Here is a 20633-nt window from a genome sequence, read left to right as displayed (position 1 = left end):
GTAACGGTTGGAGTGGCAGAAATAGTACTCGACCAACCCCTGCTCAGCCTCTCTTCTTCGTCTGCTCATCCCAAAAAAAAGATATAAAAATATATGCCACAAAAGTATACATTGTTAATGACATAAAAATATACCCCACACAAAATTAACAATAAAGAACCATACATACTTCAAGTGTATTAGAAGAAATAAAAAATCATAAAACCTCATTCATATAAGAACTATTTTTTCATGTATTCACAGCAACTAAAACAAAGGAAAAAAAATAAAAATACAGCACAATTATTTATTTCATCTATTCACAGCAATTAAAAAAATAGAAAAAAGATTAAAATACAAATTATTTTTCATGTATTCACAGCAATCAAAACAAAGGAAAAAAAGGAAAAAATACAGCACAATTATTTATTTCATCTATTAACAGCAATAAAAACAAACCAAAAAAAGATTAAAATACAAATTATTTATTATTTATCTCTTATACTAATTATGTAAAAGGTTTTTCACCGGCATGAACGATTAAAGGCGCAACAAAGCTTTAAACAACACAGAAACAACTATCCGTGTTAACCTGAAAGGCAAAGTGAAAGACAAAAAAAAAATCTCAATCGAGATGAAATCGGTTAAGCATACCTGTAACGAAAACGATTAAGCACACCTGTAATGAAGTCGATTAATCACACCTGTAATGAAATCGTTCAACTTCAAAAATAATTCGATTTTAAGACTGCAATAGCAAACAAAATTAAAGAAAAAATTCGCTTAACTGAAAGGAGGAACCTAAATGGAGAAAGTAAGAGTGATTAAACACGCCTGCAATGAAATCGATTAATCGTACCTGTAATGAAATCGTTCAACTTCAAAAGTAATTCGATTTTCAGACTGCAATAGCAAACAAAATTAAAGAAAAAATTCGCTTCATTGAAAAGAAATCGATCAAGCATACCTGATTTAACTCTGAATAATCCAACTTAAGCAACTGAAAGGAGGAACGTAAATGGAGAAAGCAAGAGGGTGAGGGAAAAGATAGGGTTAGAAAGAAGAGAATGGCGGATGGACAGAAGAGGACGCAACAGGGTGTGGTGAACAACAATACACTACAGTTCAGATCCAACAACTCTCCACACATTTATTTTATTATATGTTTATGTAAAATAAATAAAAAAAAGTATACAATATAAAAAAATGTAAAAAAAAATATATGTATAAAAAAGTGTAAATATCGTGAATAGTACATCTATGTGAGTGAGAGTGCCACGTGAACCAATCAGATGGCAAGGATTCCTCTCCCTAATAGAAGATGGGTAACGAGTATGTTTTATTGATAAAAAGTCAAATGGGTATGTTTTATTGAAACCAAACTTGACAACACTTATGTTTTATTATAAATGTGTCAAATCATATCGGTAAATTATAATGATAAAATGGTCAAATGGGTTATCTTTATGCTCAATGTCATAAGGCCATTTTTTTTTCAATTTAGTTACCCTCTGACTTTAGGGTTAGAGTTTGTCTATGTACGTTATCATTGTTACTATGAAATTACATAATATATATATATGGTGACTGTGGGGGCTTTAGGTGAGGTTTGAATGTTGATATGGGTTGGAATTGATGCTATAGTAGTGATATGGTTTGAAAATTCTGTATTAGTCCTTATCTGGGTCAAAATTACCAATGCAGAGATGGTTTGGTTTGAAACTGCCACTACATCAAGGAACTGAGTCAAGACTGCTACACAACTCAAGGTTTGGGTCAACTTTACTATTGTGCAACTTTTATGGGTCAGTTTGAACTTTTTTATCTATGATATGGGTCAAATGTATCTAGTTAGATTCTACTTGACTCAACATTACTACTATGAGTCTGTTTTGGGTCGAAGGTACAACTCCGTTAATGACCTGGGTCAAAATGACCACTTTATAAATGAAATGTGGCATAGTTTGGTATGCAAAAGTGTTATGTACTTACTGATGAGAGGGGAGTTTTAATTTCATAGTTACAGTTAAAACTGGTCAACCAAAAGTGTTGTAACAATTAGCAAAAATGTTACCGTTATTGGGTTAATGAATAATTTCCAATGGATCATATATATGTTATGTTACATTTTGAATCCTCATAAATTTCTTTTTTATTTCCATCCCAACTTTCACTATTTGGTAAATTAAGCATTTATTTGATAATACGGGGTGACGAGTGAGGACTCTCAACGAGATATAAAGTGCAATGTTGATGAAATGTTTAAATAGTAGAAGAGCGCATTCATGGAGCTCTGTCACCGAACAGATGGTGAGTTCCACTTGATATTGATACCTAAAAAGTGTTGGCATTTTGTATCCTTACATATATATGTTAATTAATTTTGTATATTTGTCATCTTTGATTACTCGATTGAATTAAGATAAGGTTTTCTATGAAAAAAGGAGAGTTACAAGGAATTGGAACACAATTTTGTTAAACATTCTTGACAGTGTTGGTACGATTTTCTGTATACCGGCTGTAAGGTACCAGTACAAGACAATACCTGCTCAGCGTGTGGCGTATACTGTTGATTGTTGTTTTCCCTCGAGAAATAATCTCTGCAGACCCGGAACACAGATGTAAGATCGGTGGGGTGGCCTCAATCAATCTGTAGATCAATCTATAATGATCCATCTAGCGTATTGCTGCTAAGCGGCTAATGTTATTTTAGAGTGAAAAAGAACTGTGTGAGAGAGAAAGTGTACTTCTCTCTAACTGAAGTTCAGATCAGAATTATGATGTGAAATGTGGTGACCCAGGGGGTCTATTTATAGGCGTTGAATGTCCGAAATTCACGGGATGCACGTGTCAATCACTGAATCGTTCTGTTATGTGAAGTATCCGGAATGTCGATGGCGTGTGCTGACGTGGCTGAGTGCCGTTCATGCACTGAGATAAAGGGCTTATGCATAGAAGCTGCCTGCAGGGCTTACACTTGACGCTGGGCGACCTGCTAAACGTTGAGCGGCCATCACTGAAAGCTGCCAAATTTCATTATGTTTTATGTTGCCTGATCCATTTTTCTGTACAAAAATGATACCTTTATGCGTGTATCCTCTAGGATAAACCATTAAGTCCCCCCAGTTTAATATCTTTATTTTTGTAAAAAAATAAAGTCATTAAACTAAAAAATAAGTAATGTCTTTTCCTCGGGAACAAGAATCTGCTGTAGCCGAACTTTTTCTGCCATGTCAGTTACTTTTTGATCATGACCTGCAGAAAGTACCTTTTTGAAATTTGAATTTCATTTTCAATTAAATTTACTTCTCCCGCATTTTTGTACACCCGACACGTGGTAGCATATCAACCATGCGATTAACCATCAGTTGTTCATCTTCTGCTTGCTATTTAATACCCAATTTTTACTGTGTCATATTTACTTTAATCTGGATTTATTTCCTTCATCTACCTTAAACTTCTGTCACAAAATTCCTTTCTTAACTTCCCAATCAATGGCTATTTTTAATGTTGAAGATATTCCAAGCAGAATTTCCTCAATCTACCTCGATCGTGTCAGAGTCGCTTTTCCCAAAACTTTTGGTGCCGATGCTGTTGTTCCAGGCCCACATGATCGTGCCTATCACCCTCCTTCTGGAAAGGTTATATTTACGGTCGTGCTTTATACTTTTCTCACCTTCGTATTCCTTTTACAAAATTTTACCTAGACGTTTGCTGTTTTTATGGTGTTAGCGTTGGGCAATTTGAGCCTATGTCCATTCGTAAAATCATGCTGTTCGAGATGTATTGTATGGCTCGAAATATTACCCCCTCTATTCGTCTTTTTTCTAATCTTGAAACCATAAAACATTATGATAAAGGATGGTTTTGTCTTACTCTGGATGGGTTTTTGCTTAATTCTGGTGACACAAATGAGAATTGGCAGAGTACGTTCTTCTTTATTAATAGCGAAGTTATCCCAATGATTGCCTGCAAGCTAGTTATTGGCGTACATTGCTTGATCCTCCCAAAGTTATTCATCCAAGGTTAACATCTGAGGAACGAAAAGTATTAAATGTAATTAAAAAAGATAGGATTCCAAATCATCATTATCCAGAGCATATGCTCTCTCTATGCTCCCTTAATGCTCAATGGGATGCAGAAACACGTGGCTGTGCCATTGTTATGGTGAAAAACAAAGGTATAATCTGATTAGAATTTGGTTATCTATTGTTATTATCTGTATAATAATTACTGTATGCTTATACTTTTTAGTGATTACTCAGCTCGCCGCTCTGCGTTACACCAGATTTAATGAACTGCAATTTAGATCTGAAAAATTGGTTGATGAGATGCTCGAGAATAGTTTATGTGAAAATGAGCTTGAGGATGATGATGATGTTCCTTTAAATCGAGCAAATTCGAGGAAACGTCGTGCTGCTGGTAACCTCTCTTTTGAATCAATAGCAGAAGAAAACATTTATTGCTTTTTCCATATGCCTAGCAATGGTGGCTATTATAATATTGATTCTGATAAATATGCAATATTGAATTGTGAATCTTCTTTTCTGGATTGGAAAAACTTCTTGAGTAACAACTGTTATTTTAATTCAGCCCTGGCAGCGAAACAAGAAGCACAGAAGAAACTTTCTCTTCCGCCTCCCGCTCAGCGTAGCAGAATAGGGGAAAGCAGTTCACAAATTAGCATTCCCAATTTAGATACTACTGGCTTAATAACTCTCTTAGCTGGTCCTCCTGGTAATTATGAGGATTTTATGAAGTATCTTGAAGCGATGCTGTCGCCTTCACTTATTAAATTCTTTAAGAGTTTATCTGATGGTGACGCTTGAAAATGTCAAGCACAAGGCATTATTTGGAATATTGCATCTGAATTCAATAATCTAAGGCGTTTAGAGCGTTCTGACCAAGTGCATCGTGACAAGTCTGAAAAAATTGAGAAAAAAACAGAGGCCCTGAAAGCTGCAGAGCTTAAGTTAGATGCTGCTATTGCTGCAAAGAATGCTGCTGAGGCTCGTTATATTGAATTGGCCACTAAAGAAAAATTGTATCTTCACAAGATTGGGACATTAACTCAATCTGAATCATCATTAAGAGAACAATTGGAATCAAGCCAGAATGAAACCAGGCATCTGATTGAAGGTGTTCCGAAAATTGTGAAGAGTGCTTTCACTTCTGAGAAGTTAAATAAGCCGTTCAATGAATTTATAACTGTTGCGCTGGACGCTGACCGGATACGATTTCTTGAGAGGTTGAAAAATGATATACCTAACTTTCCAAAGTCATTGCTGGAGTCTCTTATATCTCAGTTGAAGCCAAATGCAGAAGATAGACTTAAAGTGCTTGGTGATGAAATAGAACATCTGTCTTTTCCTGAATTAGAGAATTTGTGTAATAATGCTGCTACATCGGTAGACGATGTTCTAAATTTGAAGTTGTAATCTGTATTGCTTGTGTTATCTGTTAATTATGTAATGTATATAAATGTTTTTTACTTTGCTGATGATTTTGTCAAAGCTTTATATGTTTGATTTGAACAATCAAAATTATGACTAGTCATATACTGTTTGTATAATTTTTACGTCATGACGGTCGTAGATACATTCTATTACCTGGATGTTCAGCGGAGTTCTACGTTATCCGTTGCCATTTCAACCTTTTGTTTATGATTAAACTTCTGCCACCGAGGAAAAAACTTCTCTTTTGCGGGCAGGGATGACACAGCTTTGTGACATCTGATTAAAATCCTTGGCCGGATAAAAATTATGAATAATATGTCATAAGAAATTTTTCTGAATTCTTATTTCTTTAAAGAAATTTTTACATTTATGATTGCATCTCATGCTCTAAATAGTTGATCAAGCTATTCGAACATGCAATACTACGCATAAAATTTCTTTAAACTCATTGCATTCCATGTTCATGGAATTTCTTCGCCGGAGGGCGCTGAGAGGGTATATGACCCATTAGGATGTGCCTTTACAACTTTATATGGGCCTTCCCAGCGTGGTCCTAACTTCCCTTGTTTTTCCTGCCTACTCGCCTCATTATCTCTTAACACTAAATCCCCCTCCTTGAATTGCACATATCTGACTCATTTGTTATAATATTTTGCCATTTTCTGTTTTGCATTCGCTTGACGGATGGCGGCCATGATTCGCCTTTCTTCAAATAAATTCAAGTTTTCACGTAAGATGGATGAATTATTTTCTGTATCAAATGCCAAAATCCTTTGTATTGGAACACGGATTTCAGCTAGTATCATTGCCTCGGTGCCATATACCAAACTGAATGGTGTTTCACCCGTGCTCCGTTTTGGCATTGTGCGGTGAGCCCACAATACATATGGCACTTCATCTACCCACTTAGTCTGACTCAAACCCAACCTAGCCTTTATGCCGGCTACAATTTCTTTGTTTGTTACCTCAACTTGCCCATTGGCTTGTGGGTGAGCCACTGAGGTAAATGTTTGCATGATGTTTAGCTCTTCACACCAACTTCTGAAGGGGTTATCTGCAAACTGTTTTCCGTTGTCACTGACAATTTCATTTGGTAATCCATATCTGCACACAATATCGTTCCACACGAATTTCTTTATATTCTCACCAGTTAATTTTGCCAATACCTTCGCTTCAACCCACTTACTGAAGAAATCAATTGCAACAACCAAGAATTTTGCATTTCCCACACTTCTTTGAAATGGGCCTACTATGTCAATTGCCCAATTACAAAATGGCCCTGCCGATTATACTGAAATTAAATCATACTTGGGTAAGCGTTGTACGGTTCCATGCCACTGGCAGGCATCACATGTCTTAATTACGTCTGTTGTATCTTTGTAAATTGATTGCCAATAATACCCTTGTCGCATAATCCGTCCAACTATAGTTCTATAACCGGAATGCTGTGCACATAATCCTTCATGCATTTCCTTGACTACATCAATTGCTTGATGTGGTGTTAAACACCTTAAATTTGGTCCACTGAAGGATTTTCTATAAAGTATTCCGTTTTCCAGAACGCAAAGTGGGGCACTAACTCTTATCCGTCTTGCTTCCATGGCATCTGTTGGCAGTGTCCCGTCCTGCAAATATTTCACATAGGGGGTTATCTAACATGGTTCCCTTTCTTCAACTGTTGCAACCACTACCTTTTCATCAACCGATTTATGTTTTAAGACCTCCACTAAAACTTTCTTGTGCAAATGATCAAATGTTAATGTTGCTAATTTGCTCAAAACACCTACCTTTTTGTTTTTATTTCTTGGTATCTGCACAACCTCTAAGGTCTCAAAATTTTTTGATATTTTCTCAACTAATTGCAAATACTGTTTCATAGAGACATCTTTAGCTTCAAACCCTCCATTAACCTGCTGTGCTATAATTTGAGAATCAACATATGCACGCAAATGTTTTATTCTGAGGCCGGAAAGCAATGCTTCATATTATGCTTCATTGTTAGATGCATAGAAACAAAACCTCAATGCGTACGTATGCTCTTCTCCTTCTGGACTAGTAAGTACTAACCCTGCACCAACACCTTCCTCACTTGATGCACCATCAGTGTGCAACTCCCAAACATGATTGCTAGCTTTAACGTTTTGCAAATGATCGACCTTTTCTATTGTTTCTAATAAAAAATCTGCCAAAATTTGACCTTTAACTGCATGTCGAGGCGAAAAATTTATTTCATATTCTCCCAATTCAATTGCCCATTTTGCTAGTCGTCCTGATGACTCTGGATTTTTCAAAATATGTTTTATCGGCTGGTCTGTCATTACCAGGATTGAATGTGCTTGAAAATATTATCTGAGTCGCCTAGCTGTGTGTGTTAAAGCATACACCAATTTTTCAATGGGTGGATAATTAACTTCACTTTGTTGCAATATTTTACTGACAAAGTATATAGGCATTTGTATTCCCTTCCGTTCTGCGATCAAGACGAACTGATGGCCTCTGTGGAAGCAGCCAAATACAAAATTAACGTTTCTCCCTCTATTGGTGCAGTTAAAGTAGGTAACTCTTTCAAGAGTTGCTTAATATCCTGAAAAGCTTTTTCTGCTTCATCTGTCTGAAATGTCCCGTTCATATGGATTATAAACGTTCCATATTAATTGATTTCGTCGCGAGGTTTTGACCTCTATATGAGACGTTTTTCAAAGACTGCATTCATTTTTAAAACAACCATAACCTTTATTTTATCGATAAAGGTTTAAAAAGCATTACGTAGATTATCAAGTAATGATAATCTAAAATATACCGTTTACACACGACCATTACATAAAGATTTACATAAAGAATATATTACATCAAAAATAAGTTTCTTGAATGCAGTTTTTACATAATATCATACAAGCATGGACTCCAAATCTTGTCCTTATTTTAGTATGCAACAGCGGAAGCTCTTAATAAACACCTGAGAATAAACATGCTTAAAACGTCAACAAAAAATGTTGGTGAGTTATAGGTTTAACCTATATATTATCAAATCATAAAAATAGACCACAAGATTTCATATTTCAATATACATCCCATACATAAAGATAAAATTCATTTATATGGTGAACACCTGATAACTAACTGACATTAACAAGATGCATATAAGAATATCCCCTATCATTCCGAGAAATCCTTCGGACATGATAAAAACGAATTCGAAGTACGAAAGCATGCGGTACTTTGGATGGGGTTCGTTAGGCCCAATAGATCTATCTTTAGGATTCGTGTCAATTAGTAGATCGGTTTACTAATTCTTAGGTTACCAAGCAAAATGGGCATATTCGGCTTCGATCATTCACCCATATAATGTAGTTTCATTTACTTGTGTCTATTTCGTAAAACATTTATAAAACTGCATGTATTCTCATCCCAAAATGTTAGATTTTAAAAGTGGGACTATAACTCACTTTCACATATTTTTACTTCGTCGGGAAGTAAGACTTGGCCACTAGTCGATTCACGAACCTATAACAAATATGTACATATATATCAAAGTATGTTCAAAATATATTTACAACACTTTTAATACATTTTGATGTTTTAAGTTTATTAAGTCAGCTGTCCTTGTTAGTAACCTACAACTAGTTGTCCACAGTTAGATGTACAGAAATAAATCAATATATATTATCTTGAATCAATCCATGACCCAGTGTATACACATCTCAGGCTAGATCACAACTCAAAGCATATATATATTTTTGGAATCAACCTCAACCCTGTATAGCTAACTCCAACATTACTGCATATAGAGTGTCTATGGTTGTTCCAAATAATATATATACATGGGTCGATATGATATGTCAAAACATTTGCATACGTGTCTATGGTAACCCAAGATTACATAATATATTAGAATACATGTATGATACATTATAAGTTAGCTAGGATATGATTAATATAGATTTGTTACCAATTTTCACGTAGCTACAACAAGCAAAAATATCCAATCTTGTTTTACCCATAACCTATTCGTTTTAAATCCATTTTGAGTGAATCAAATTGCTATGGTTTCATATTGAACTCTATTTTATGAATCTAGACAGAAAAAGTATAGGTTTATAGTCAGAAATATAAGTTATAAGTCATTTTTGTAAAGGTGGTCATTTCAGTTGAAAGAACGACGTCTAGATTACCATTTTGGAAAACATACTTCCACTTTGAGTTTAACCATAATTTTTGGATATAGTTTCATGTTCATAAGAAAAATCATTTTCCCAGAAGAACAACTTTTAAATCAAAGTTTTTCATAGTGTTTAATTAACTAACCCAAAACAGCCCGCGATGTTACTACGACGGCGTATATCCGGTTTTACGGTGTTTTTCGTGTTTTCAGGTTTTAAATCATTAAGTTAGCATATCATATAGATATATAACATGTGTTAAGTTGATTTTAAAAGTCAAGTTAGAAGGATTAACTTTTATTTACGAACAAGTTTAGAATTAACTAAACTATGTTCTAGTGATTACATGTTCAAATCTTCGAATAAGATAGTTTTATATGTATGAATCGAATGATGTTATGAACATCATTACTACCTCAAGTTTAGTAGATAAACCTACTGGAAGTGACAAGAAATGATCTAGCTTCAAAGGATCTTGGATGGCTTGAAAGTTCTTGAAGTAGAATCATGACACGAAAACAAGTTCAAGTAAGATTTCTACTCGAAATAAGATTGTTATAGTTATAGAAATTGAATTAAAGTTTGAATATGAGTGTTACCTTGTATTAGAAAGATATCTTACTGTAAATAAGAAAGATTTCTTGAGGTTGGATGATCACTCTACAAGATTGGAAGTAAGCTAGCAAACTTGGAAATATTCTTGATTTTATGAAACTAGAACTTGTAGAATTTATGAAGAACACTTAGAACTTGAAGATAGAACTTGAGAGAGATCAATTAGATGAAGAAAATTGAAGAATGAAAGTGTTTGTAGGTGTTTTTGGTCATTGGTATATGGATTAGATATAAAGGATGTGTAATTTTGTTTACATGTAAATAAGTCATGAATGATTACTTATATTTTTGTAATTTTATGAGATATTTCATGCTAGTTGCCAAATGATGGTTCTCACATGTGTTAGGTGACTCACATGGGCTGCTAAGAGCTGATCATTGGAGTGTATATACCAATAGTACATACATCTGAAAGCTGTGTATTATACGAGTACGAATACGGGTGCATACGAGTAGAATTGTTGATGAAACTGAACGAGGATGTAATTGTAAGCATTTTTGTTAATTAGAAGTATTTTGATAAGTGTCTTGAAGTCTTTCAAAAGTGTATGAATACATATTAAAACACTACATGTATATACATTTTAACTGGGTCGTTAAGTCATCGTTAGTCGTTAAATGTAAATGTTGATTTGAAACCGTTAAGTTAACGATCATGTTAAATGTTGTTAACCCAATGTTTATTATATCTAATGAGATGTTAAATTATTATATTATCTTGATATTATGATATATTAATATATCTTAATATGATATATATACATTTAAATGTCGTTACAACGATAATCGTTACATATATGTCTTGTTTCGAAATCATTAAGTTAGTAGTCTTGTTTTTACATATGTAGTTCATTGTTAATACACTTAATGACATGTTTACTTATCATTTATCATGATTAAACATAGTGTATCAATATCTTAATATGATTCATATGTATTTAGTAAGACATTGTTATAACAATAATCGTTATATATATCGTTTCGAGTTTCTTAATTCAATAAACTCAATTTTATATATATAACTCTTCTGGAAATAGATGCGGGTATTTCTTATTCATCTAATCTTCTCATTCCCAGGTGAACTCGGGTCCTCTACGAGCATTCCAACGAACCTTAACAATTGGTATCTTGTTTTGTTTAAGTCTTTTAACCTCACGATCCATTATTTCGACGGATTCTTCGATGAATTGAAGTTTTTCGTTGATTTGGATTTCGTCTAACGAAATAGTGAGATCTTCTTTAGCAAAACATTTCTTCAAATTCGAGATGTGGAAAGTGTTATGTACAGCCGCGAGTTGTTGAGGTAACTCAAGTCGGTAAGCTACTGGTCCGACACGATCAATAATCTTGAATGGTCCAATATACCTTGGATTTAATTTCCCTCGTTTACCAAATCGAACAATGTCTTTCCAAGGTGAAACCTTAAGCATAACCATCTCTCCAATTTCAAATTCTATATCTTTTCTTTTAATGTTGGCGTAGCTCTTTTGTCGACTTTGGGCGATTTTCAACCGTTGTTGAATTTGGATGATCTTCTCGGTAGTTTCTTTTATTATTTCCGGACCCGCAATCTGTCTATCCCCCACTTCACTCCAACAAATCGGAGACCTGCACTTTCTACCATAAAGTGCTTCAAATGGTGCCATCTCAATGCTTGAATGGTAGCTATTGTTGTAGGAAAATACTGCTAACGGAAGGTGTCGATCCCAACTGTTTTCGAAATCAATAACACATGCTCGTAGCATGTCTTCAAGTGTTTGTATCGTCCTTTCGCTCTACCCATCAGTTTGTAGATTATAGGCAGTACTCATGTCTAGACGAGTTCTTAATGCTTGCTGTAATGTCTGCCAGAATCGTGAAATAAATCTTCCATCCCTATCAGAGATAATAGAGTTTGGTATTCCATGTCTGGAGATGACTTCCTTCAAATACAGTCGTGCTAACTTCTCCATTTTGTCATCTTCTCTTATTGGCAGGAAGTGTGCTGATTTGGTGAGACGATCAACTATTACCCAAATAGTATCAAAACTACTTGCAGTCCTTGGCAATTTAGTGATGAAATCTATGGTAATGTTTTCCCATTTCCATTCCGGGATTTCGGGTTGTTGAAGTAGACCTGATGGTTTTTGATGCTCAGCTTTGACCATAGAACACGTCAAACATTCTCTTACGTATTTAGCAACATCGGCTTTCATACCCGGCCACCAAAAATATTTCTTGAGATCCTTGTACATCTTCCCCGTTCCAGGATGTATTGAGTATCTGGTTTTATGAGCTTCTCTAAGTACCATTTCTCTCATATCTCCAAATTTTGGTACCCAAATCCTTTCAGCCCTATACCGGGTTCCGTCTTCCCGAATATTAAGATGCTTCTCCGATCCTTTGGGTATTTCATCCTTTAAATTTCCCTCTTTTAAAACTCCTTGTTGCGCCTCCTTTATTTGAGTAGTAAGGTTATTGTGAATCATTATATTCATAGATTTTACTCGAATGGGTTCTCTGTCCTTCCTGCTCAAGGCGTTGGCTACCACATTTGCCTTCCCCGGGTGGTAACAAATCTCAAAGTCGTAATCATTCAACAATTCAATCCACCTACGCTGCCTCATGTTCAATTGTTTCTGATTAAATATGTGTTGAAAACTTTTGTGGTCGGTATATATAATACTTTTGACCCCATATAAGTAGTGCCTCCAAGTCTTTAATGCAAAAACAACTGCGCCTAATTCCAAGTCATGCGTCGTATAATTTTGCTCGTGAATCTTCAATTGTCTAGACGCATAAGCAATTACCTTCGTTCGTTGCATTAATACACAACCGAGACCTTGCTTTGAGGCGTCACAATATATCACAAAATCCTCATTCCCTTTAGGTAATGACAATATAGGTGTCGTAGTTAACTTTTTCTTCAACAATTGAAACACTTTTTCTTCTTCATCCTTCCATTCAAATTTCCACCCTTTATGCGTTAATGCAGTCAAGGGTTTTGCTATTTTGGAAAAATCTTGGATGAATCTCCTGTAATAACCAGCTAGCCCTAAAAATTGGCGTATGTGTTTCGGAGTTTTCGGGGTTTCCCAATTTTCAACGGTTTCAATCTTTGCTGGATCCACCTGAATACCTTCTTTGTTCACTATGTGACCGAGGAATTGAACTTCTTCCAACCAAAATGCACACTTTGAAAACTTAGCGTACAGTTTTTCTTTCCTTAACAACTCTAGCACTTTTCTCAAGTGTTCTTCGTGCTCTTGATAATTCTTTGAGTAAATAAGTATGTCATCGATGAAAACAATGACAAACTTGTCAAAATATGGCCCACACACTCGGTTCATGAGGTCCATGAACACAGCTGGTGCGTTAGTCAATCCAAATGGCATAACCATAAACTCGTAATGACCGTAACGCGTCCTAAAAGCAGTCTTTGGAATATCATCCTCCTTCACCCGCATTTGATGATATCCAGAACGTAAATCGATCTTCGAATAAACAGACGAGCCTTGTAGTTGATCAAATAAGTCGACGATTCTCGGTAGTGGGTAGCGTTCTTGATGGTAAGTTTGTTCAACTCTCGGTAGTCGATACACAACCTGAATGTACCATCTTTCTTCTTGATAAACAAAACAGGAGCTCCCCACGGTGATGTGCTTGGTCGAATGAAACCACGCTCTAAAAGTTCTTGTAATTGGCTCTGAAGTTCCTTCATTTCGCTAGGTGCGAGTCTGTATAGAGCAAGAGCTATTGATACAGCTCCCGGTACAAGGTCTACTTGAAATTCAACGGATCGGTGTGGAGGTAGTCCCGGTAATTCTTTCGGAAATACATCGGGAAATTCTTTTGCGACGGGAATATCATTGATGTTCTTTTCTTGGGAATTGACTTTCTCGACGTGTGCTAGCACAGCATAGCAACCTTTTCTTATTAGTTTTTGTACCTTTAGGTTACTAATAAGATTTAACTTCGCGTTGCTCTTTTCTCCGTACACCATTAAGGGTTTTCCTTTTTTTCGTATAATGCGAATTGCATTTTTGTAACAAACGATCTCTGCTTTCACTTCTTTCAACCAGTCCATACCGATTATTACATCAAAACTCCCTAACTCTACTGGTATCAAGTCAATCTTAAATGTTTCGCTAACCAGTTTAATTTCTCGATTCCGACATATATTATCTGCTGAAATTAATTTACCATTTGCTAATACGAGTAAAAATTTACTATCCAAAGACGTAAATGGGCAACTTAATTTAGCACAAAATTCTCTACTCATATAGCTTCTATCCGCACCCGAATCAAATAAAAGATAAGCAGATTTATCGTCAATAAGAAACGTACCCGTAACAAGCTCCGGATCTTCCTGTGCTTCTGCCGCATTAATATTGAAAAGTCTTCCACGGCCCTGCCCATTAGTATTCCCCTGATTCGGGCAATTTCTAATAATGTGGCCCAGTTTTCCACATTTATAACAAACAGCATTGGTATTACTTGCTCCGACACTATTCGTTTCGGCATTACTTGTTCCGGCATTATTTGCTCCCTTAGTTCTGTTAAACTTTGGTCCATAGACCTCACACTTTGTCGCGCTATGACTATTTCTTTTACACCTGTTGCAACATGTCATGCAAAACCCCTGGTGATTTTCTTCACACCTATGACATGGCTGTTTTTGGTTTTTGTTGTCGTTGTTGTTATTGAGGTTGTTGTTGGGATTGTTATTGTTGTTGAAACGGTTGTTGTAGTTGTTGTTGTTGTTGGGATGTTTGTTGTAGTTATTGTTAGGATTGCGGTTATTGTTGCGATTGTTGTTGCGATTGTTGGGATAGTTGTTGCGATTGTAGTTGTAATTGTTATTGTTGTTGTACTGGTGACTCTTGTCGCCATTTTCCTCCTACTTCCTCTTGAGTTGTTTCGTGTTGGCTTCTTCGGCCGCCTGCTCTTTAATTATTCCCACAATCTGATTTATGAGTTTATGAGCCATTCGACTTGCCTTCTGTATAGAAGCGGGCTCGTGTGAACTTACATATTCTTGAATCCTTACTGGTAACCCTTTTACAAACGCGTCGATCTTCTCTTCTTCATCTTCGAATGCTCCCGGACACAATAGGCACAACTCTGTGAATCGTCGTTCATATGTGGTAACGTCGAACCCTTATGTTCGTAACTCTCTAAGTTCTGCCTTGAGTTTATTGACTTCGTTTCTAGGACGGTACTGCTCGTTCATCAATTGCTTGAATGCCGACCACGGTAGTGCGTAAACGGCATTTTGTCCTACCTATTCAAGATAGGTGTTCCACCACGTTAACGCAGTACCTGTGAAGGTATGCGTAGCGTACTTAACTTTGTCCTCTTCAGTACACTTACTTATGGAAAACACCGATTCGACTTTCTCGGTCCACCGTTTCAATCTAATTGGTCCTTCGGTTCCATTAAATTCCAAAGGTTTGCAGGCATTGAATTCTTTGTAGGTGCATCCTACACGATTTCTTGCGCCATTAGCTGCATTGCTAGATTCAGCATTATTGTTGGTATGTAGCGCAGCCTGTACTGCGGCTATGTTTGCAGCAAGAAAGGTACGAAATTCCTCTTCGTTCATATTCATGGTGTGTCGAGTAGTCGGTGCCATTTCCTTCAAAATAGACAACTGAATCGAGTTAATCATACAGAATATTAAGAGTAGTCAATAGTATTTCGTAGCATAATATGAACTCATTTATAAAAGCTTTTTCTTCATATTAGCATTTTATAAGTTTAAATTCGGGTACTACCTACCCGTTAAGTTCATACTTAGTAGCTAATATACAATTCAACTACTACAATTCCATATGAAAAACTGATTATAATAATATATCACATACAAATATTATTCAAACTTACAACTTCGCTATATTACATATAACATGAAATATAGTACACTTTGATACATGACAGTTTTGAAGATAAACCTAGTTAATACGAAAGTTGTTCAGCAAAGGAAATAAAGACACGTAATTCATAAGTCCAGAAACAAGTCATGCATTCTGGTTTTACTAAGACGACTTCCCATCCTTGGTCTTGTGGAAAATAATTGTTATGACCATTGGCTAGGCAGCATGTTGTAACGTCGTCAAAAGGACGAGGGTTTCGTAATGTCCAACAGCCCCGTAATAATCTAAAAACCTTGTTTCTCACCCCAACTACTGAATCCGTCACTTGTGGGAAGGTTGTATTTAAAAGTTGCAATTCGATGTTCTTTTTCTCACTTTGGTAAGAAGCGAACATCACTAACCCATAAGCATAACATGCTTCTTTATGTTGCATGTTAGAAGCTCTTTCTAATTCACAAAATCCTATGTTGGGATATGTTGAGTCAAAATAGGTTCTTAACCCGTAGCGTAAAATTACATTTGGGTTCCCCGCATTTAATGCTCTAAAGAAAACACGACATAACTTACGGTCTATCCAATGTGATATACCCCACCTATCAAAGGAAAGCCTTTTATAAACTAAGGCATTTCTGGAAAGTCTTTCAAATGTTTGACAAGTTAATTTCGCCATAACTAAATGTGCTGATGAATTCTGACCGACTCTAGACAAGATTTCCTCAATCATATCCTCTGGTAGGTCTTCTAAAATATTCGATTGTCTACCCTTAACGTCCATTTTGTTTTTATACTGTAAAATAGAGAAGGATTAGATTCGTAAAAGATAATTAACAAACAATACAAGCAATTTTTACATAGAACATAAAAGTATAAGCACACTACAATACATATATAATACACAACATGATTACAACCCTCTAATATGAATCACTGGTTTCTTCTTCTTCGTACTTGGTTCGTTTTCCTAATTTTCTAGGAATATAAGATGTTCCTCTAATACGAGCCGTCGTTTTCTATAATGTTTTAGAAAAACCCAGTGGTTTAGAGGTTCCCGGGTCATTGTTACATTTTAGGAAATACGGATGTTGCCGATACATATAAAGTTCATCGGGGTTGGAATCGGGTTTCTCTATTTTTATACCTTTTCCCTTATTATTTTCTTTCGCTTTATTAAATTGGGTCGAGGTAATTTCTATAACATCATCGGAATCTTCATAGAGATCCGATTCATCGGAAAATTGGTAATCTTCCCAATATTTTGCTTCCTCGGTGGAAACACCATTGACCATTATTAACTTTGGTCCGTTGGTTGAGGATTTTCTTTTATTTAATCGATTTACTATAGGTATCAATATTTCTTCCTCCGAAACCTCCTCCTCTTCCGATTCCTCCTCTTCTGGTTCCTCCTCTTCCGGTTCCTCCTCTTCCGGTTCCTCCTCTTCCGGTTCCTCTTCGGGAATTTGTGAATCTTCCCAATATATATTTGACTCTTCATTATTATTAGGTGAATCAATGGGATTTGTACTAGATGTAGACATCTATCACACAATATTAAACACGTTAAGAGATTAATATATCACATAATATTTACATGTTAATAATATATAGTTTCCAACAACAACAAAAATGTTAAGCAATCGTTTTTGAAGAAAAACACGGTCGAAGTCCAGACTCACTAATGCATCCTAACAAACTCGGTAAGACACACTAATGCAATTTTCTGGTTCTCTAAGACCAACGCTCGGATACCAACTGAAATGTCCCGTTCATATGGATTATAAACGTTCTATATTAATTGATTTCGTCGCGAGGTTTTGACCTCTATATGAGACGTTTTTCAAAGACTGTATTCATTTTTAAAACAACCATAACCTTTATTTTATCGATAAAGGTTTAAAAAGCATTACGTAGATTATCAGGTAATGATAATCTAAAATATACCGTTTACACACGACCATTACATAATGGTTTATAATAAGAATATATTACATCAAAAATAAGTTTCTTGAATGCCGTTTTTACATAATATCATACAAGCATTGACTCCAAATCTTGTCCTTATTTTAGTATGCAATAGCGGAAGCTCTTAATAATCACCTGAGAATAAACATGCTTAAAACGTCAACAAAAAATGTTGGTGAGTTATAGGTTTAACCTATATATTATCAAATCATAATAATAGACCACAAGATTTCATATTTCAATATACATCCCATACATAAAGATAAAATTCATTTATATGGTGAACACCTGGTAACCAACATTAACAAGATGCATATAAGAATATCCCCTATCATTTCGGGAAATCCTTCGGACATGATAAAAACGAATTCGAAGTACTAAAGCATCCGGTACTTTGGATGGGTTTTGTTAGGCCCAATAGATCTATCTTTAGGATTCGCGTAAATTAGTAGATCGGTTTACTAATTCTTAGGTTACCAAGAAAAAGGGGCATATTCGGCTTCGATCATTCACCCATATAATGTAGTTTCATTTACTTGTGTCTATTTCGTAAAACATTTATAAAACTGTATGTATTCTCATCCCAAAATATTAGATTTTAAAAGTGAGACTATAACTCACTTTCACAGATTTTTACTTCGTCGGGAAGTAAGACTTGGCCACTAGTCGATTCACGAACCTATAACAAATATGTACATATATATCAAAGTATGTTCAAAATATATTTACAACACTTTTAATACATTTTGATGTTTTAAGTTTATTAAGTCAGCTGTCCTCGTTAGTAACCTACAACTAGTTGTCCACAGTTAGATGTACAAAAATAAATCAATATATATTATCTTGAATCAATCCACGACCCAGTGTATACACGTCTCAGGCTAGATCAAAACTCAAAGCATATATATTTTTGGAATCAACCTCAACCCTGTATAGCTAACTAAAACATTACTGCATATAGAGTGTCTATGGTTGTTCCAAATAATATATATACATGGGTCGATATGATATGTCAAAACATTTGCATATGTGTCTATGGTATCCCAAGATTACATTATATATTAGAATACATGTATAATACATTATAAGTTAGCTAGGATATGATTAATATAGATTTGTTACCAATTTTCACGTAGCTACAACAAGCAAAAATATCCAATCTTGTTTTACCTATAACCTATTCGTTTTAAATCCGTTTTGAGTGAATCAAATTGCTATGGTTTCATATTGAACTCTATTTTATGAATCTAGACAGAAAAAGTATAGGTTTATAGTCATAAATATAAGTTACAAGTCATTTTTGTAAAGGTATTCATTTCAGTCGAAAGAACGACGTCTAGATGACCATTTTGGAAAACATACTTCCACTTTGAGTTTAACCATAATTTTTGGATATAGTTTCATGTTCATAAGAAAAATCATTTTCCCAGAAGAAAAACTTTTAAATCAAAGTTTATCATAGTTTTTAATTAACTAACCCAAAACAGTCCGCAGTGTTACTACGACGGCGTATATCCGGTTTTACGGTGTTTTTCGTGTTTTCAGGTTTTAAATCATTAAGTTAGCATATCATATAGATATATAACATGTGTTAAGTTGATTTTAAAAGTCAAGTTAGAAGGATTAACTTTTGTTTACGAACAAGTTTAGAATTAACTAAACTATGTTCTAGTGATTACATGTTCAAATCTTCGAATAAGATAGTTTTATATGTATGAATCGAATGATGTTATGAACATCATTACTACCTCAAGTTTAGTAGGTAAACCTACTAGAAGTGACAAGAAATGATCTAGCTTCAAAGGATCTTGGATGGCTTGAAAGTTCTTGAAGTAGAATCATGACACGAAAACAAGTTCAAGTAAGATTTCTACTCGAAATAAGATTGTTATAGTAATAGAAATTGAATCAAAGTTTGAATATGAGTATTATCTTGTATTAGAAAGATATCTTACTGTAAATAAGAAAGATTTCTTGAGGTTGGATGATCACTCTACAAGATTGGAAGTAAGCTAGCAAACTTGGAAGTATTCTTGATTTTATGAAACTAGAACTTGTAGAATTTATGAAGAACACTTAGAACTTGAAGATAGAACTTGAGAGAGATCAATTAGATGAAGAAAATTGAAGATTGAAAGTGTTTGTAGGTGTTTTTGGTCATTGGTATATGGATTAGATATAAAGGATGTGTAATTTTGTTTACATGTAAATAAGTCATGAATGATTACTCATATTTTTGTAATTTTATGAGATATTTCATGCTAGTTGCCAAATGATGGTTCCCACATGTGTTAGGTGACTCACATGGGCTGCTAAGAGCTGATCATTGGAGTGTATATATGTCATAACCCGTCCTTAACCATAAGAACGTGTTAGATAACGTATGATTTCATAGCGAGGTATTGACCTCTATATGCGACATTTTTAAAAGAACAACTGCATATATTTTACATTACAAACCATAATTCTTATTTTTGATACAAGCTTTAGACAATAAAAAGATGATTATCGTTTAGCGATAATCTTAGACTTACAAACTTTACATATGATGATAACAACACGATTTCTAGCATATTTTACAATACAAATCCTCGGATATGCAGTTTTGT

General features: G+C 34.9%; 1 protein-coding gene across 1 annotated transcript; it reads right to left on the bottom strand.

Moving 5' to 3' along the window:
* Nucleotides 1-6070: 6070 nt before the first annotated feature.
* Nucleotides 6071-7753, bottom strand: LOC139841705 (uncharacterized). Its single transcript, XM_071831908.1, has 4 exons — nucleotides 7503-7753; nucleotides 7127-7394; nucleotides 6787-7060; nucleotides 6071-6714 (listed from the first exon to the last, which is right to left on the bottom strand). The coding sequence occupies exons 1-4, from the start codon at nucleotides 7751-7753 to the stop codon at nucleotides 6071-6073; spliced, it is 1437 nt and encodes a 478-aa protein (XP_071688009.1).
* Between the last annotated feature and the right edge of the window lie 12880 nt (nucleotides 7754-20633).

Source organism: Rutidosis leptorrhynchoides, chromosome 4, assembly GCF_046630445.1.
Source record: "Rutidosis leptorrhynchoides isolate AG116_Rl617_1_P2 chromosome 4, CSIRO_AGI_Rlap_v1, whole genome shotgun sequence".
Lineage (NCBI taxonomy): Eukaryota > Viridiplantae > Streptophyta > Magnoliopsida > Asterales > Asteraceae > Rutidosis > Rutidosis leptorrhynchoides.
The sequence above is the reverse complement of the archived record's forward strand: the minus strand, read 5'-3'. Positions and strand labels throughout refer to the sequence as shown.